The 21,406-nt window shown below is 35.5% G+C and overlaps 1 protein-coding gene across 6 annotated transcripts in view; it reads left to right on the forward strand.

The window, feature by feature from the left end:
* The window catches only part of LOC145694950 (uncharacterized), a 210,265-nt gene that overhangs the window by 114,312 nt on the left and 74,547 nt on the right, over window positions 1-21,406 (forward strand). For all 6 annotated transcript variants that reach the window (XM_081771747.1, XM_081771752.1, XM_081771751.1 and 3 more), the window contains one exon: window positions 4,686-4,787. In XM_081771747.1, coding sequence (XP_081627873.1) covers window positions 4,686-4,787 — 102 coding nt within the window. The remainder of the gene's footprint in view (window positions 1-4,685; window positions 4,788-21,406) is intronic.

The following is a 21,406-nucleotide window of genomic DNA, read 5'->3' on the forward strand; positions in this document are numbered from 1 at the left end:
ATGGCATTTCGGTAGGAGGTAGAATGATTAGATGCATAAGATTTGCAGACGATATGGCGCTTGTTGCAAAATCTGAAAAGAAAATCAATAAAATGTTAGAAAAAATGAGAAAGGGCTTTGAAGAATATGGGATGAAAATAAATGTTAGAAAGACAAAAGCCATGGTGATTGGAACGAAGGGGTCTGTGTCAAATATAAAAGTAGGAGGGGAGAAAATAGAACAAGTGAATAGTTTTCGATACTTGGGTAGTGTTCTTAGTAATGACATGAAATGCGAACGTGAAATAAAAGCAAGGATAGGAATGGCGAAAGAAGCCTTTAAAAGAAAGAAAAGTCTGTTTTGTGGGACCTTGAACAAAGAGTTGATAAAAAGACTCATAAAATGCTTCGTGTGGAGTGTTGTACTGTATGGGGCGGAAACGTGGACATTACGTAAAGGTGACGAAAATCGACTGGAAGCCTTCGAAATGTGGATGTGGAGAAGAATGGAAAGAATTAGTTGGGTCGAGCGGAAAATGAATGCGAGAGTGTTAGAAATGGTGGGTGAGAAAAGAACACTTTTAGATATTATTAGGAAGAGGAAGAGAAACTGGTTGGGACATTGCCTAAGAAGAGATTGTATTATGAGGGACGTCCTAGAGGGTATGGTGGTGGGAAAGAGAGGGAGGGGGCGAAAGAGACTACAATTAATGGATGATATTAAAACAGAAAGATCATACGCGAAGACGAAAAGGTTAGCGGAGGACCGTGGAGCATGGAAGCTTCTCAGCTGCGGCAAGTGACCTGCCAATAAAGGCAGAATACCTATGATGATGATGACATTTATCATCGAATTCATGAAATTCTTTTGGCAGACATGAGTGCCTCAGATGAGGAGGTGAACAGAATATATCTGTAATTGGTAAGTCATTATCTTCCTGTAAGTAGTCTGCATATTTACGAACAAGCGCGCATTTTTTTGCTGTGACACCTGTTCCAGCGCTGATAGTGTGGAAGAAAAAGAAAACGCATTCTCAGTACATTATATAGAGATTTTAAACTATGGCTATCTGTGTTTAATCGAAATTTGTTGTTACTTATTACTACGTCCTTCTTGTTACACACAAGTCTTTCTTTTGTGTTGGAAAGTTATCGGCAAGACAACCAAATTAATTTTTATTAATCATAATATACAATAGACAAAACCAAATTGTACAAACGACAGTTCTTCACAAATTAAAGTACTCTAGGATAAGTTGCTTACATGTCACAGGTAAGTAATCTCTTTGTTCCAGAGCCAGTAAACGTCATCGTTCGAAAAGTTTTTCGGCCATATTTGTTGATGCAGGCGTACAAGAATGTTTTCCAGGTCATATTTCGTAAAATTGACAGAACCTGACGATGAAACCTTATGTGTTTTTTTTTTCTAAAGATCTACTGTTTACAATAGATATCCTTTTGTATCCATTTTCTGTAATATCCTTTTGTATCCATTTTTTGTTGTTCCAAATAGCTTGTATTCTTTTTGAAACAAGCGCCATACATTATATTTATTCTCAGAGGTTTAAACGCAATAAAGACAGCTAAATATAATTTCGTTGTGTACAGCTTACTGTAATCTAAACATAAGAAATACGGTAATATATGCACTTCTGTCAGGGTTTGAAAAAACCCGTGTAGTTTGGAAAAAACCCAGCCCACCTGGGCCCATATGTGTTTTTTCGGGTTTTGTTGGGTTTTTTCGGGTTTAATTGTTTTTTCGAAATATTTCAATGTCTTTGGGGTAAAAGTATTAAAATGTGATTTATATTTTAAGATTGTCATTGTCGCAACTTGCAACAATTCTCTGTTCACTACTGTTTTGAAAAAATGACCGCTATTTTGAAATTTTAAATTGAATCGCTGAGAAAATCTATACAGCAAATTTAGAATGTCTCTTGCTTCTACCCTCAAAATTTCAACTTAAAAGTCCGAAAATTGCACCCTGTAGCGAGGATACACGCTAGTTGAAAAATGGCCGCCATTTTAAAATTTTACGTTGGATCGCCGCCAAAATACATATACAGCTAATTTAGTGTCTCGTGCTTTTCCCTGAAAATGTGTTTTTAAAAGACCGAAAATCGCGCTTTGTAGCGTGCATACCCGCTATTTTGAAAAAAAAAAAAAAAAAAAAAATACCGCCATTATTAAATTTTCCGTTAGTATGCCGCCAAAATCTATGCAGGAAATTTAGTGTATCTCGTGCTTATGCGCTGAAAATTTAAACTTAAGACCGAAAGTTGTACCCTGTAATGTGTGTGTGGTAGTGGCAAACAAACGAACAAATGTAGATCGAATCATTTCAGAAGCCTCAGTAACGTTCGCCAAATACAGTATGAATACCAAATATATTGATTTAAAACAAAGATATAATTCACGTATTATATAATAAATGTTTCAAAATATCTTATATGGCAGATATTTTCCATCGTAAAGTAAATGGTTTTATTGTTGAAGTTCACTTCCGATACTTTGCGCGTTCAATTACGGGAATTTCTCTAGCACTAACAAGACGGTTCTTTCTCGAAAATGAATTTAAAACAATTAACAAAGAAATAATTCCTATTTTATAAGGTAAATGTCTTAAATGAAGTTAAATATCTTCCAGCTTAAAATAAATAGTTTTATTTTGAAGTATCACTTCCAATGCTTTGTGCGTTTAATTGCGGGAATTTCCCGAGCACTTTTTTCATGACGGGTTTTCCCCGAAAAATGCAACTTTCTTTACGTACATCGAAACTTTCACTAGTACGGAAGTTTAAATTCAGCACCTGAAATAGTAGGGTTACGTAGTCTTCGGAACTCCGAGCCTTAAGCTTCTTAAATCCCACAAGAATTTTTACGCAGACTATCACGGCATAGTGAATAGTTGCTGGTGTTGATTCTCCAGAATGCTTATTTAAAGAGTAGCAACTAATGACTGAACTAAACTGTTGTTGTTGGAAAACCAGATTTTACTGAAGATTACTTGTATTACCATCTAATATATGAAATAATACTATTAGCTTTACTAGTGTATTTACATATTTACTGGTAGAACAGGCACCTATGGCGTTAAACTCGTCAAATGTATGACGGATAACGTCCCACGGCGTCACCGAGCACACTATTCACGGAAAGTATTTTCTAAAATAATATTTTACTTCAAATAGACTATAAACACAATCCATATATTAATTTGTTCTATAATTATCTCAAGCAAAGGTAAACTTCTTTATTCATTCAGTGTATTCAGAACTGTATATAGGTCTAGCATTGAATGTTGTTGTATACTCTATAAAATGAAAGCAACTAATTCGCCCAAAGGAAGTCCAAAATCTGATAAAAGTCACTTTCAATGTGATCACCTTAATTGTACCGATAATATACTACCAAAAAGCTCAAAAACCCATGTGGGTTTTAAAGTGTTTTTTTTTTTAGGTGGGTCCAACCCGAAAAACCCGGTGTTTTTTTTCGGCCTGGGCCCACTTGGGCAAACCGTCACTTCTGTGCATACTATTTACATGGGAAAGAATATTCTAAATTAAGTTACCGAATAGTGAATTTATTGCAAGAAGGTGGGCCACTTTATGTAATGGTATGTAATTACAATAACCATTATATAATTATGAAGAAAATAGTTTCATTCTAATGGATTGACTGTAGAAGATGATTTCTACAATGAATTCGAGATCTAATATGACATTTGTCCACGAGTTTAGCGATTCATACCACTCTGCGTCTAGCTACTACGACGCAAGTAAGGGAAAGAACTCAAGCAACACATCCTCACAACCGCAGAGCTCCGCGAGCTACATGACATGGCCTCACAGGGTCGAATTGTACGGGCGAAATGGTTGAGAAGGGACCACCAAGCTTCAGTACGATGCCAATAGTGCCGCGAAATGCAACATGGACCGCTGATGTCTGAAAACGTATGATATGGACTGGTGAGTCATCGTTTACCTTATTTCTAACCTCGGTCCGTGTTTAAGTGTGGCGGACGTCCAAAGAAGTGTATCATTCGTAGTGTCCATGCCCAGCCGTGAAAAATGGCTGAATCTTTGGGTCGCAGTATCATGATTTTCAGTCGGCCCAGTGCTGACGTGCGCCAGTCGCACCACTGCCCGTGACAGTGTTGTCATTTTAAGAACCATTTGCATCCTATGGCTTATTTATTGTTTCCAGGCAATGACGCCTTATTCCAAGATGATTCATATAGGTGGAGCTGTTGCGACACGATTTGAAGAACATCAGGATGAAATTGAACACTTTCCCATTCACAGTTAATTCCTGGATATGGAAATAATTGAATATATATAATCTGTTTTGAGGACACGATTCTGGCACAGATTTTCGCCTACTCGCACACATACGCAGACTTTCTCTCTTTCTGCAACGACTAGCATCAATCACCAATATCTTATTTCAAAAGTATCAATGTGTCATCGTTCTTTATTTGGAAACTTGAGAGTTCTGTTGCATATAGCAAATGTGAACCTTTTAAAAATAAATTATTACTTTTTTCGTATAAATTAATGTTAAAGAAGTCTGAAGGTATTTTGAATGTGAATATTATAATTATTGTCTATAATAATAATAACTATAATAATCTTAAGAATTTGTTTTCAAACTCTAATTTAAAGATGTTATATTATTTTATAATACTCTTGCATTTTATATTTTAGTATGTATCCAATAGCCATTACAGCGTATTCTTTCTCGACGACGCCCTCAGAGCATATCAATGTCATTGTCAGAAAACAAGGATGGCCAACACCGACGCACAGGTCAGTTGATTCAAATTATTATTATTTACCTATTTAGTTATTAGCACATAAACTTAATAGTTTCATACAAAACTTGTATATAAGTGAATAGAAATATTACGTATATACATTTTCTGTTTGTATTTTAAGCTTTAGTCAACCATAAATTAATATTTTTAAGTGACATTATTTAATTCAAAAAATGCACTTAAAGTTTGCCTTCTTTTCTGAGTTCCATAATATCGTTGATCCTGTGACGAAAACTAAAATCTGGAGACGCCTATAAAATAAATTAACTTAATCCAGTGAAATACTTTCAAGGTGACTTACGCAAGTATCACTTTGATGATTTGAATGAAACTTTGCATGAAACTTTGCACACTTATAGAACATCAAAAAGTGATCGACACGTATTTCTTTGTTTCGGCAATGGTGAAGATTTAAGGGGGAAAACCACGCTTTAAGCGTTACGGGTGGTCTCTAAACATAAACAGAAAACAATCATTTAATTTAGAAGAAAACATACTGTCAGTTTTTTTTTTTTTTTTAAGGAAATTCAAAATGGCGGATCCAATATAGTGATTACAGTTACAAAATTTCTTCTGGTTTAAAATGCTCTGCAGTTAGCCAAGACAAATTATACTTGGCAGGGATTACTGCGAGGAGGTTGCAAACCAATTTGAAACCCTTTTCTATGCTTATTTTAATGGAATGTTTGATTAAAGTGAGTCTCTGCATTTCTCATTATAGCGTTTAAAGGGACACAAACAGTAGAAAGTGTGGCATAGTCAATAAATCTATGACTCATAACCAGGGCCCGGATCTTGTTGACCTAAAAAATTTTAAAAAGTGACCTATAAAATGACACTAAAATTCCTGTAAAATGACCCTAAAAATCACAAAAATTGACCTTAAAACTTACGTTTTCTCAAACTTTTATTTCATTAAACATTGACATTTTTTAATATCCATTGGATTTTTAATGAACATTTCTCTCATATTCAAAAAGTATTGGTTTACTTAGTTGCAGTCCATTGATCATTTCTATTGATCAGTCCATTGTACGGTATTCTAAGTATTGAAAGCGTCAATTCACTCCCGAGTTGAAACTAGGAAGCACTCTTAAACAATAAAACTTAGCAAGTTTAGACTACATGAAAATAATAGATAAAAACCTTCTAATCCATTTTTAGTTATTCACGTGATCACATTCTTTGTGGTCAATAACCCAAAACTATCTGTTTGGCCACCTATACCAGCCCCCACCTTTCGTTAACCAGCTACAGTTTAGTTTTCATTAGCTTGTTAAGAATGCAGTTTTTCCACTCAAATAGTCAGGGGGTAAAAAAAGAGATTATTCAACTTCGTCCTTTCCACATCCGTAAACCGTGTTCACTTAAAGATTTCCTTATGTAGAAAAAAAGAATAAAAAGACCATAAGTGACCTAAAAGTTACCTTAAAATATTAAAAAATGACCTGAAATTTCAAAACAGCAAAAAGTGACCAAAAGTTGACCCTAAAAAACTATATTTTTAGAACCTAGAGTTGATGGATAACGTTTTTATTTGAACTTGCCTTGTCCTATGCGTAACAGAAAAAAGTTGACTTGTCAACAAGATCCGAGCCCTGCTCATAACTACACCATACAGCCTTTAATTTCTGAAAATGGTGTTGTTATCGCCGTTGTTAATTATTTTGCAGGAAAAGAATGGAACATTTGACCCTATAGTCCAAAACAATCTCTTTTAATCTAAAAATGTCCTTGTGAAAGCATCAAATTCTGGAAAATCAACACCAGGTATTCTGAGATCATGGTTTCAAGAGATTTTTCTCCCAATGTCTAATATAAAGTCCATTTTGTTATTAGATTCGTGGAGTGGTCACAATTCATCAATTTTTCAACCTATTTTACGAACAAAAGAGTACTTGAAGATAGAAACCGTTCTGCACTAACAACTGCTATGATTCATCCTCTTGATGTGTTCGTCTTTAGGCCGTGGAAAAACTACTTGAGATATTTTGCTGATATTGTCCTCTACAACTATAACATAAATTTACATCTCCGTAATAATATAATTTAGATCCAAATCGCTGATTCATAATCAGTTTTCTTCTCTCAAGATATGCAAATCTTATTAGATATGCGTGATACAAACACAGTTATTTGGAAGATGATTGTGCTGCATTTTGCGATTTGTCACAGTTATTACTGTAATAAGGTGAGCTTGGTGTAAACAATGTTTATGCATCACATACTTTTTTACGACATATCATTACTGTGAAGCATTTTCTCAATAAATTCATAATTATAACAATTGAGGATGTATGAAGTTCTGACATAGTGAGAGGCAAGGGGATTCCTATACATAAGCACCCCGAATAGGGAGAGGTACAGACTCACTTTAATTAAACATTCCGTTAAAATAAAGGGGTTTCAAATAAATAGAAATGGTTTCAAATCGCTATGCAATCTTCTCGTAGCAACCTCTGCCAACTATAAATCTTCTTGGCTAACTGCAGAGAATTTCAATCCAAAAGACATTTTGTAATTATAATCACTATATTGGATCCGCCATTTTGAATTTTCCAATTTTGACATCAGATTCTGAATCAGCTTTCCTAAACCCCCCTGGCAGCATGTTTCCTTCTATATTCAATGATTGTTTTCTGTCTATTCTTGGACACCACTCCTAACCTTCAAAGGATGGTTTCTACCCTTAAATCTTCACCACTGCCGAAACAATAAAATACGTGTCGATTATTTTTCGATGTTCTACATCTGTGCAAAGTTTCATTCAGATTGGTGAGTGACACTTCCGGAAGTCTCCTTGTTAGATGGGTGTCCTAAAATATTGCTTTTACTCTTGAAATGAATAAATAAATAAATAAATAAATAAAACTTTTATCGGACGATTGAATGAAATTATGTTATTAGGAAAATATGCATATACCTTAATTAGCTTTGTATTTTAAGCCTATAATTAATCTAGTTCAATTGTCATGACAGCTATTGAAGGTAAAAAAATGAAATCTTTGAGTTTTACGTCCCACGGTTATGCCGGTTAGGCTAAAGGAGACGGTGATGATGAGTAATGAATGAAAATGGTGGAATGAAGAAAGTGGGAGGAAACGGGAGAACCCCGAGAAAACCCACGCACACGGTGTTTGTCCACCACAAAGTTCACTTGGCGGGGGCTGGGATCGAACCCGGGACCCCAAGCACCAGAGGTGAACGCTCTATCACTGAGCCACCGCGACCCCCAGCTATTGAAGGTAGTTAATATCTTACATTAGAGATGGAAGTTATGTGCATAACTAAGGGATGGAAGTTTATAGTCCTTCTTAACCCTAAGTAACATATAGAGCAGTAGTGAACAATCACGTACCATCTTAGAGGAGCGCAGGAATTAACACGCCCCAAAGATCGAAGGAAACGACGAACATGCTTCTGTTACGTTCCTGATCTGGCTCCCTTTCTTTAGTCTTAGAGATACTTTGGTTCTACCACTGGGAAGACCATTGTTTGATTTGATTACAGCCGTAGATATACGACCCCTTCCGATTTAAAACTTCAAATTTAAATCCGGGGCACTTAGTCGAAAAAGTATTACAGATTTTTCAGAGCAGCTATCCTGAATGAGATTTCCTCATTCATACCAGGCAAATGTCGGAATGATTTCTAACATAATAATCCCAGGCCGCTTCCTTCCTTCCGGGTATTATGATCGGCGATTCTAGATGCCGAAAGCCCAGAAATCTAATTCCTAATCCTAATCTTTTAAATATGAATATAAGATGGTGGGGTTGAAGATGTCCGCCATGATGATACCATGCCTATGAAGTACTGTTTTGAAATTACAATTCTATAGCTAACCATTAGCTTTCCTCGATGTACGTATACATACAGGGTTGGCCATTTATCTTGTCTTCTTGTAACTTCTAGAATAATTGAGAAATAAAACGCTGAAATTTTGTATGAAAAAAATGTCAAGTGGTGGAAGTCGTTTGACATTCTCCACAATACCAGCAGATTAGTTGTGTTACCAATCCAACATAAACTTAATTGTATCCGTGGATTTCATAAGCTTCAAATTCCTCGACAGAATTCGCGACGACAAAAGATTTTGAACTGAATAATAACACGAATTTCTGCTTTCAGTCGACACTAAATTTCTTCGTGGATATGGTTTTGGTCTGTCAACATTGGTCCTAGATATTTGAAAATATCCACTTTGTCGAAAGTACTATTTGATATTTTGACATCCATAATTTTCAGTATTACAATCCTGGCGAAGTTCCATGTATTTACTTTTCTCTGCATTTACTTCTAAACCCATGTGCTTGCAAGTGTTTATATTGCTCTTCTATCATCGCCTATTGTATTTTCATCATCAGCAGACACCATAACCTGGTTAATATTATTCAGCTCTAGGCTCTAGTTGCTGTCTTTGATTGTCCTTATAGCATACTCCAGAACAAAGTTGAATAATAATGGCGACAACGCATCTCCTTGTTTCAGGTCATTCTTGATGTGAAAGCTCTTGAACAAGAATTTTCCTACTTGAACGTTATTTGGAATTCATTTAAACACATCTTAATCTAACTAGCTTTTTCCGTATTCAAATTCTGCAAAAATATTGTACAATGTTTCCCTCCTAATAGGCCTTTCTAAAATCAGTAAATAATTGATGTACCTGGGTATTATATTCCCATTTCTTTTTCAGTCTTTGTCGAATGGTATAATATCTGGTCGATAGTTGATCAACTTTGCCTAAATCCGCACTGATAATCTCCAATAATTTCATTTGCATATGGGGTCAATCTGCTAATAGAATGTTCGAGAGAATTTTATAGGAAGTTGACAGAAGAGAATGCTTCGATAACTATTACAACCAGTTTAGTGAATTGGAACAGTGATTAATTCTTTCCACTCTTGTGGCAATTCCACTGTCTTCGAGATAAGGAGAATGAGTTTGTGTATCTTGTTCAAAAGTTTTTCCCTTCAGTTAAAATTAACTCAGCCAGAATTTTGTCTACATCCGGAGATTTCTGTTTCTTTAATTTCTTTATAGCGATCTCTACTTCTGTTCTCTTAGGCTCTGGAATATACGGTTCTGCTGTGTGCATTTCACTGTCTCCACGTACATTAATTTTTTGCTGTGTTTTAAGTAAACCATCAAAGCAATCTTTCCATTTATTCAAGATGCTTTCCATCTATTCAAGTAAGAATTTTTTCGTCGGATTTCTTTAATATGTAAGTGCGAGGTTGATGACCTTTCTTAAATTCATTGACATCCTTATACATGTCCCGAATGTCTTTGCTTTTACTATTATCTTAAAGTTAATTAATATTAGGTTTTAAAAAAATCGCGTTTCTTTATTCTAAAAGTTTTGGAAGTTTCCCTCCTGATGTGAACGAAATTTTGTGTAGTTGTATCGTTCAGATTTTGTAACCATCGCAGTTTTGCCTGTTTTCTCTTCTCTGCTAATTTAGTGATTCCTGGTCGAAGCATGATTTGTTCCTATATATTTCTGCGTGCCCCAATTTTGTTGAAATTATAATGCTATCCCTAATTTCAACCCAAGTATTCCTAATACTAGTGTGCTTCAAAACCTTCTAAAACCGAGAATCTGTTAGAGACTTCAATCTAGCATTCCCCTCTCGCCTGGTTCTCCTCTAATTTCTTCAAATTAAACCTCTCCGCTTTCAGATATAGAATATTTTTTTTATTCAACGATAAGTCTCTTTCTCATTATCGCTGCTACCAGGTAGTGATCAGGTACTAGACCAATAATTGTAACGATGTTTTCTTATTTTTGTTACATTATCCAGTTCGATATAAAATGCCTATGATATTTGGTTAAAATGAAGTCACACAACACTATCAAACATTTGTAGTTTTATATCTATATATTCCGCAAGAAATATCAATTGCAATATACTGAAACAATACACATCAATTTTAAGCAATGTCGACATTTTAATAACTATCTTCTCTCAGTCACCTAATCAATAAAAACAGGTTGTCATAGCAACCCAAAACGGTAAATTTGTTGTTAGAGTAACATCGGTTAAAAATCATACAACCTCAGCAGCATATTCTATATATATTCCTCTTCTTCGTAATCACAGCCTGTGCACTTTTAAATAGCACCTTTTGCCCAAAATAGTTAAAAGAAGAATGGAAGTAACTTACAAATATACAATATCGTTGTATATATGGCTTCCGAACAAATGGAACTTCTTAAATTGTTCACAATTAAAGAAAGAATCCTTGGACCGTTAGACATTGTTGCAAATACAAGGTTACCTTACTTTTCGAATAGTCCTTACATATGAAAATTGCAATCCATGGAACAATACATTATTCTTATCGTATCTCAATATTATTCTTATATTCTGATATTAATCAATTTTAATTCCAATTTTATAAAATTACTAAATGAAAGACATATTCAAAATATGGCAAGTTTGCTGTCTATTCTTGTCCAAAATAGTTTCTTTAATTCAACATCATTTATGCTCGTTGACTAAATAAATTAGTGTAAGTCAAAAATATAACATAACCTATCTCTTTCATTTGGGCCTAGATAGCGAAACTTTGATAAATACACATCATCGTTGTAAGTAAATATGTGATTGCTTATAGTATAGAAGAAGAGCGAATTACAAAGAAATCGTAACAATATTCAAAGTGAAACAAAACAAGAATCAGTTGAATATGTTTTGTCGGACGCCATAACTTTTAGCTTAAGTTACATTACCAAAAGATTCGATTAGGTTACATTGAATGGCACAATCTTGAATACAGTCCGATATGTTATTTACTTCACCAGTTCTTTAGTTTCTATTTTGAAAATTTCTTCCACCTATGTAATTACTACGAAATCTGGGAGTACGTGGAAAATTAGATTGATTGTTTACATTGTTCCTAAAAACGGTACGATTATTATTTCTGTTTCTTCTAAAATTAGGTTCGGTCGTATTGCCATTACGAGAAAATCTAACATTACCTCTCATATTATGATTACAGTCTTCTCTAACAGGCAAGACAGAAATATCATATTATGATTACAGTCTAACATTGATATTTCGTACAGAAATATGATTAGCTTGGTTTCTGTTAGTATTACCTTGCAATCTAGACTGACTCATAATTTTGAACTATCATTATTAAATTATTGAAATTAATACACTGCAGAGAAATCAATATTTGCTGTAATCTAAACGGTAATAATATTCTTATTGATGCGATAATACATGATTCCTGCTGATATGGATTGATTTGCTTCAAGTCATTATATGTTGAAATTACAAAATCTGTAATACTTTTGTCTGCCTTAGGATCAAAACGTCTATTTCTAATTTGAGCATCCCGGTCTGCTAACATAAAATCGTTTTCGAAATTTGCCAACAGCGCATTTTTAAATCTGAATAACTACGCAAACTACCTCTTATCGCTTTATACCATGCTGAACAAGGTGGTAACAATATATGTGGCAATTTTTTAAGGAAATTAATCTTACCTATACCTGTTAGAACACATTCTTCTACAAATTTTTCTAAAAAAAAGTACTCGCTGGGATGTCCTCATTTCTACCGCTGAATTTAGTTAATGATCTTATTTCACTAAATTTCACAAGACTACCTTTAGTACTAAAATACCTTGGACGTCTTGGCTTTACGTGCGTATGTTTCCTTCGACGTGGTCTTATTTTCTAATCTTCAGAGATGGTGTCCTCCCTTTCAGAATAACCTTCCGATGAATTGCTGTTTTCTCCACAGGGTCTTGATCCAGTTCCCCTAGGTTCCTCATACACCGCGTTGAGTACATGATCAGGATTACACTTTACAGTACTGATTTTCTCTTTAATGGTCTGTACCTCTTTTTGCAATCTCTGAACTTAATTTGTATGTTCGTTGACTTGCGTTTCTACTACATCAACGGTACCTCTCATCACTGCAAAGCTATGGATAATTTGCTCGATCCTATTGTCGGTTATTTCCAATTTGGTATTAATATGATGTGATATTTGTTCGATCCTGGTATCTGGCCATTGTATTAATTGTTCCATCTTGGCATCTATCTGTTTTTTGTTGGTATTCAACTGTTGCGTTACTTGTTCCATTTTAGCATCCAACTGTTGCGTTATTTGTTCCATTTTGGCATTCGACTGTTGCCCTAACTGTCTTATAAGATCAGTCACACTCTTTGACGTACATATATCTTTGACGTATGGATGTCTTTTACTCCATTACTGGTGTCTTCATCGGTGTGAATATTCATTTTTGAATTTCAGTATATTTTTCTCTTATTCCGTAATAAAATATAATCCGTGATGATCAAAATATATATGAAACCGTTTACTTTGAGCTTCTAACTAGTCTCAAGGTCCTGTCGGAATAACACCATCTGATATGTAACGATATTTTCTTATTTTCATTACATTACCCAGTTGGATATAAAATGCCTATGATATTTGGTTAAAATGAAGTCACACAACACTATCAAACATTTATAGTTTTATAGCTATATATTCCGCAAGAAATATCAATTGCAATATACTGAAATAATACACATCAATTTTAAGCAAAGCAGTGGACTTTTTAATAACTATCTTCTCTCAGTCATCTAGTCAATAAGAACAAGTTGTCATAGCAATCCAAAACGGCAAATTTGTTGTAACAATAACATCGGTTAAAAATCATACAACCTCAGCAGCATATTCTATATATATTCCTCTTCTTCGTAATCACAGCCTGTGCACTTTTAAACAGTACCTTTTGCCCAAAATAGTTAAAAGAAGAATGGAAGTAACTTACGAATATACAATATCGTTGTATATAATATTCTCTGACTCACTCGTTACGGATTTTAACGCGTCTGTCCTATAAAGACTTCTTATATATTACATGTTCCAAATCTCATGTCCATTTTATTTTGCTGAGGTCCTACCAAGTTATCAATCCTGTTGGAGGCTTCTGCAAATGTTTCTGAACAAGTGCCATTTTTTATAGGATGAAGCTGTTAGCCGCACGCCAAACGCGAAAGCTGGAGGACCACCCCTTATCGTCTGTCCGCGATTGCTGATTCAATATATTCGCACCCAACCTCTATATGTAGAGGCCTTTTCCTCAATTCGCAACCTTAGGACATGCCATGCCGTGGTGATAGGAACCCACAGCCAACACACGAATATCGAACCAACTGTCTTAAATTACGAAATGTTGCTTAATCTGTTAGTTACACCAGACTCCTTCACGGTGTATACACTGTACATTGCATTTTATTTCCCTAAAGATATGTCGTTAAACTACCACAGTCAGTTTTGTGAACATAACATCCACCCCTTTTTCGATGAGTGTCTCACTGTGACTTTTTCCTTTCATATGTGACAAACTTTCATCATATGACTAAAGTTACAGGTTAAAGTATCAGGAAAGATGTTTATTTTCTTGCATTGTGCAGAATTTTTTATTAAGTAAGTGTTCTGTATTTTCATAACAGAGTACATTTTATTTGTTTTATATTATTCATTATTCTAGCTGACCAGAAAAAAATTTTTACGTGCCTCGTTTTTTCGGGCTCGTTTTTCCGCCAAAATGGGGAAAGACTGTGGCTAATTATGTATTAAGGAAAAAACTAGGAAAACTCATCGATTTTTTCGCAATTTTTGTAGCTACCCTAGTATCGTATCTAAGGAATTTAATGGTTTCCAATAGACGAAAAAAATATAATGTCTTATACACTAATATGATATCTCAGACCGTTTCTGAAATATAAGCATTAGTTAAAATTAGAGATGCAAAAAAGCCGGCTTTTTTGAATCGATGGTTTTTTTCACATAAAAAGCCGGCTTTTTTGGAAAAAAACCGAGAATTTTGGAAATTTTGGCTTTTTTCATTTTCATGATTTTTCTATCCAAATAGCTTTCTTATAGTATATTCTATAGTTAGATAAGATTTCCACGACCTGAATGCCATATTTAGCTCTGTAATTCACCATCAAGATGGATGGAGCACATATTTTACGAATTAAAGCTAACATGAAGAATGTAGTATTTGAGGGCAATTTTACAGGTTATTTAACTTTATTTTAACTTTTGAGTTATCGACATTTTTTTCCTTCTCTAGATCATTTTAGTTTGTCATCCGTGTTTCATTTCTAAGAGCTTAGTACTCCAGCTTCTAGCACGAAAGTTAAACTTACGTTTTTCTATATATCCGTCAAAGCATACGTTTTTCAATATGTCCGTCAAACCGTATTTGCACATTTCTGTTATACTGTAGTTGTGCAATGATTTAGCAATAATTTTCCAGATACAACCTTAAATACCAATTTATACAAATAATCAATAGCGGATTTAGAAAAGTACTTTGGGACGGGTTTCTCTGGTTGTTTCGTTTTCTAAAAAGTCCTAATTTTATTTGGGAGGTGCTTGAAGTTTATGAGTACAGGCATAACTAATATTTCGTTTCGTTTATATGTTTAGCAATAATCTTCCGGATACAACCTTGAAGATCATTTTATACTGAGAATCAGTGGCGAATTTAAAAAAGTGTTTTGGGAGGGGTTTTCTTACTACTAATGTTTAGTTTTTCTAAACATTCGTAATTTTTATTTGGCGGAAGCTTAAAGTTTATGAGTAAAGGCATAACTAATAGATATTTCGTTCGTTTTAGACATTCCACAACTTTGGAGAACAGGCTTCAGTCCGAAAGACCGATCCTCTAACCTTCGCAAAACCGTCACTGCTGGTAATTAGTAATAATAACGATTTAAAAACAATAAGAAAGGAAGTCGGCCAACTCCTACACTCCTAGTCGGCCAGTACACGCATTATTTCTACATTCTCAGATGGAATGAAGGAAGGCTTTGTCAGAATGGTCGAATGCTGGGTTGAATCCCGGACTTCCCGATAGAAGCGCAAAAGCCAACCACTCAGTCACGTTTGTTGTGCAGTTGTATTTAGCTTAACTTAAATATATTCCGTAGTCTTTTTTTTTTTCCGTAATGATATGTTGAATCCCTCTTGTTAAAAATTCAGAAAACTTGAGGACTGGGTAAACCGTGATGGTGGTCAAGGGCGCCCATGTTGTGGTTTCCAAGGAGGGGAAGTATAAGCGACGTTTCAAAAATAGTTTCAAATTTTGCTGTAACTAATGTAAAAATCCTATTGGATTTTCAATATTCTGAGGTACATTTTCCTCTAGGGGGGGGCAAGCGCCCCCTTAACCCCCCTGATGGGCGCCCTTGATGGTGGTTATAAAAAACTTGACTGTAGAATTTCAAGAATATACAGAACCGTGTGCAGCCTTTAATTGTATCATACAAATCTAAGTATTTCTCTTATGTTTTATTTTAATTTTATTTTGTTTCAAAAAGAGGGTATGGAATATTTTGAAGTAAAAATACTACATACAATTTTGCTAGTTATTTGTGTATTTTTTGAAAGAAGTTTTTACTCTTAGGGTTGGCTCGTTTACACCAGCTGTTTTTTTTTAATAACTGGTTTAAACTAAAAAAATTAAAAGAACAAAAATGCGAATCGTGTGAACTTCATAGTGACGTTTCACATGTCAAACCATCTGCATTAGTCTTATTTCCTTTTCACCTTTTAATCAAGGTGTCCCATGTTCAATTGTCGGTCGAACCACAACCCTTCTTTCATGTGTAAACCAAGTACTCTTTCGGATGTCACTTTAAGCGAAAGTCTTCTCCTTGATAACCTCGGTATTACGTAAGGATGTTAAGCCTAAACATACAAAACGAAATCAAATTATATATTTCTGCATGCCTGTTGTTTTATAAAGAAGCGATGGTTGCTTAAATATATTGATTAAAATTGGTAAAATTTATCGATTGCCTACTTAGCTTCCAACATTAGCTTGGATTGGACTTTCAATGATACCTACATACTAAATTTGTAATTTAATACCTCAGTTTTAGAAAAATAAACACACTGCTGAACAAGACTGCACTTATTTAATATAAAAACACATTTACACGTGACGTTTCGATCTTCTATCCAAGATCCTCATCAGACGTACACTCACGTCTGATGAGGATCTTGGATAGAAGATCGAAACGTCACGTGTAAATGTGTTTTTATATTAAATAAGTGCAGTCTTGTTCAGCAGTGTGTTTATTTTTCTGATTTTATTCGCAAGACGTTGACTATGATTGTGTGTCACTCAGTTTTAGCGTACTGATTATAATACGTTGACCTTTAAATTTTACATGCAAATTAAATTTTACAGGATTTTCCCGTTATTGTTTTACATTTAAAAGAATGACGGGATTTTCCCGATGGCTAGGGCGGGAGTTTCTCAATTTAAGAAATTTACTGACCGGACTTCTTTAAGCTTATGGGATCTCTTCCAGCATAACCCCGTTGTTGAATAATAAAACCAAGGCGAAACAAACTTATTTCTGTGAATATGTAATACAAATACATAAAGCAAAATATCTAAATCAAAAAACCTGGTTTAAACCCCAAAAAAGCCTGGTTTAAACTGCCCCCCCAAAACGGGTTTTTGGCATTTTCAGAAACAACGATGGTTCTTGCCAACTCTGCTTACTTTTGTATATAGGAGGTTAAAATGTGTTTATTATATACATTGGTTAATCCTTTGGAATTCATAATGTAAAAATGTTGAAGTAAAATTGTTTAAAATATCTTTTCGAAATTCATGGTTTACTTTCGAGGTTTTATATTCTTATCGGCATCAACCACTAATTAAATGACTTTCTGTGTTATAGAGAAGCGAAACAAAGTCTGCTTTATCGATTTAAAGCAGAATTTTGAAAAAAGCCCAAAATTTCCCAAGCAAAAAAGCAAAGCAGAAAAAACCGAGTTTTTTTCCAAAAAAGCCGGTTTTTTTCCGAGCCCTTGCATCTCTAGTTAAAATTATGAATTGTAAATATTTCAAATCTACATAAATTGCGAGAACTTGTAATTACAACTACCAAAAACTTCAATGTTATAAGCGGAGGAAATCGACAATCATTGTAAACGTTTCCAACAAATACGTCATTTTAAGCAGTACAACCATCTCTAACCATGTTTTGCGTATATCTGGAATGGTTTGAGATATCAAATTACTGTAAACATTTTTTTTAATCTATTGGTAAGCATAAAATTTCTCAGCGTCCCAAGAATAGATTCCACCTTCTTCGTTAACACTTTATTTGAACCGAAAGTGTTCAAATTAACCATTTCCGGTTTTAACACTTGTCGCGATAAAACAAAAATTGTAATAGATAGCGACAAGCAATTTTCTGGAATCAATTCACGGTTTTAAGAAAACATATCGTCATAACCTGCATCACTCTTTTGTAACCGGAAATGCTTGAAATTTACTACTACTTTCGATTCCAATACTTATATTCATAGAGCAAAAACTATAAAAGATGTCGAGAAGAGGTTTTTCTGAAATCGATTCAGCGTCCTTTAACCTAATATTCAAGCCGGAAGTGGTTCAAATTAACCATTCCTGCTTTCAGCCTTTATCGCCGTAGAACAAAAACGATAAGTGACAGCTAATAATAGCTTTTTTGATACGGATTCAGCATCCGAGGAACAGATTCTATCCTTGATCTTATTAATCTATTCCAACCAGGAGTTTTAGTTGTGCTACTTGTTGTACTAAAGTTTGAGTATTCAATTCGCATAGATTAGAAGTCTACCGTAGTTTTATACTGTGAAACGAAACTCACTTGTTTCACTACAAAAACAAGAAGTAATTAAGAGAAATGTATCACAACCAGGGACGGATTCAGGGGGGGGGGGGCGATCACAGCGAGAAGCATGAATTCAGTACCTTGATAATAGACTATCTCCCAAGTTTTATCCTGTGGTAGAAATTTATTGCCACTTCTAATTTCAATAGTGATCATCATAGAGCAAAAATGATGAGAGATAACGATATATATATATATAGATGGTGATCAAAAAAATGGAAACACCTGTAGTTGGCAACACGTCAGAAGTATGGGTTAGCAGTGGTGTCGTGGCGCTCGCAGCGCCGGACCGCTGGTGGTGGTGTGTTAGATCGGTCTCCATACTACGTCAGGCGCAGTGGAACAGCAGTGTCCAGTGGCTGCAGCAGACGGAGGTAGTGTAAAATGGGAGACCTCTCAGATTTTCAAAGAGGGAAAATTGTTGGTGCGCGGTTATGTGGAGTGAGTGTGACGGCAGTGGCTACTGTGTTAGGTGTGTCGCGTGGGACAGTGTCGAAGGTGATGACGGCCTACACAACACGCGGGTAAACCACGTCGGGGAAGCGGAACAGTGGGCGGAAGAAAATCATGAATGACAGGTCACGCCGGGTATTAAAGCGCATTGTCACGCAGAACCGTCGTGCCACTGCGGAGCAAGTGACGGAGGAACTCGAGCAGCACCTCCCCCACCCTGTTTCGACAATCACAGTCCGCCGCGAATTACATGACATGAACTTACGGGGTCGTGTTGCACGGGCCAAACCGCTCATCAGGGACCATAACGCTTTCGCACGCCGCAAATGGTGCCGCGACCGTGCAGCTTGGACCGTTGAGGACTGGAAACGTGTGATATGGTCGGATGAGTCATCCTTCACCCTATTCCCAACCACGGACCGTGTTTATGTGTGGAGAACGCCCAAAGAAGCTTATGATCTGCAGTGTCTCCGCCCAACTGTGAAACATGGCGGCGGCTCGGTGATGCTATGGCCCGCCATATCATGGTTTTCATTGGGTCCTGTGGTCACACTTAGCGGACGAATCACTGCCAACGATTATGTCGCAATTTTAGGAGACCACTTGCATCCCATGGTCCGGATGTTGTTCCCGGATAATGACGCCATCTTCCAGGATGATAATGCACCCATTCACACAGCTGGCGTTGTTGCAGCGTGGTTTGAGGAACATCGGGATGAAGTTCAAGACGTCCCCTGGCCCGCCCAATCCCCAGATCTCAACATAATTGAACATCTGTGGTCCGTCTTGGAAACACGACTCCGGCGACGATTTCCACCTCCATCCTCTCTCACAGAACTGGCCGATGCCTTGCACGAGGAATGGTGTAAAATTCCACTTGCTACCATTCACGACCTCTATGCCTCCATCCCACGTCGCATCAAGGCTGTTCTGAAGGCGAAAGGTGGCCTGACACCATATTAATCTGGTAAGTTGCAATTTGGTTCAGATGTTTCCATTGTTCTGATCACCATATATATATATATATATATATATATATATATATATATATATTATGAATCCAGAATTGGAAGATTGTCATCTCGATCGCTATCCCTCTATGTAAACCGGAAATGGTGAGAAAATACCATTTCCAGTTTCATAGTAAAGAAAAACGATAGCCGGTAGCAGTTTTTATATGGATTCTGTGGCACAATGGTAGTTTCCATCTCTAAGTTTAATGCAACGGAAAGTGATAAATACTTACTAAATCCCCGGTTACAATATTAATTCTCATAGAATGAGAGAGATACTGGGAAGCTGCAAACTTTTCTTTTAAATATATAATTTCATAATCCCAAGAAAAAATTTCAAGCCCTACCCATTGGTCTAGTGGCTAGGGCGTATTTCTTTAATGCACAGGGTCCCGAGTGGGAAAGCATTGAACGTGTTACGGTGGTTCGGACTCCACTTTAAAATGTAGCTCCACGTCTTGTATAGTCTCGCTCGATACTGAAAAGGGACGCTGAAATTCAACAAACAATCAAATAAAAAATTTGTTCTTCTGAAGTTAGTAGCAGTAAAAACTAATACGAGAACGAAAACACACCTGTTTAAAATTTGAATTCTCGTTTGATGAGATTATTATAGTCAGATCGTAGTTCTTTGTCCTACCGTATATAAAACATCTTTAGAACAAATAAACCATTCAACAGTATTTTGTTAGTATTTAATTGCTTATTTTTGAAAGCAATCAAATTGTTTTTGATGATGACTTAGTTAGTTATAGAAAATAAGAGAAATGAATGGGGGATTTTAATGAGGAGTCTTTAGAATCAGTATCAGTACATATAATCACTTCGTGTTTCATATTTTGTTAAAGCCAATTGTTAAAAGTAAATTTATTACAGAGTTACCTCATACTATCACGATCAGTTTATACAGAATCCCTCTATTTCGTAATTTGTTAGTCTTTTTTACATTATAAAATATATTGTCGATAACGCATTAATAATCACTATTAGTAAATAATTATATTTTAATATTCTGTAAAATATAAATTTTACACTGTTTACATTTGTGAATTATTATTTCTAACTTATATCCCTCAAGAACCGAGAACCAAAGGTCTGTACATAACGATATTTCGTGCTGAGCTCGCACGCGTACCAGAGCCAATTTGTCAGCTATTGAATGGGGATGAAAGCTAGAGTCCGTAAGAGGAAATGGAGGGGTGAGAAAAGTACTTAAACCAGTTACCTCTTCAAAGCCTTTTGCACCAGATGATTTATTGTGTTTAGTGTCGTGTTCTTACAAAATGATTGTGGAGATTATTGTAAGTGTTGTCAGATATAAATTGTTCAGCTATGTGCGAACATTGTAATGGTCTCTCATGTCACAACGCAGCAACCAAGGTCGAAGATCAAGACACAATTGATTATGAATAATAGCATGTTTATATT

This window comes from Thermobia domestica, chromosome 9 (assembly GCF_964235325.1).
Source record: "Thermobia domestica chromosome 9, izTheDome1.hap1.1, whole genome shotgun sequence".
Taxonomy (NCBI): Eukaryota; Metazoa; Arthropoda; class Insecta; order Zygentoma; family Lepismatidae; genus Thermobia; species Thermobia domestica.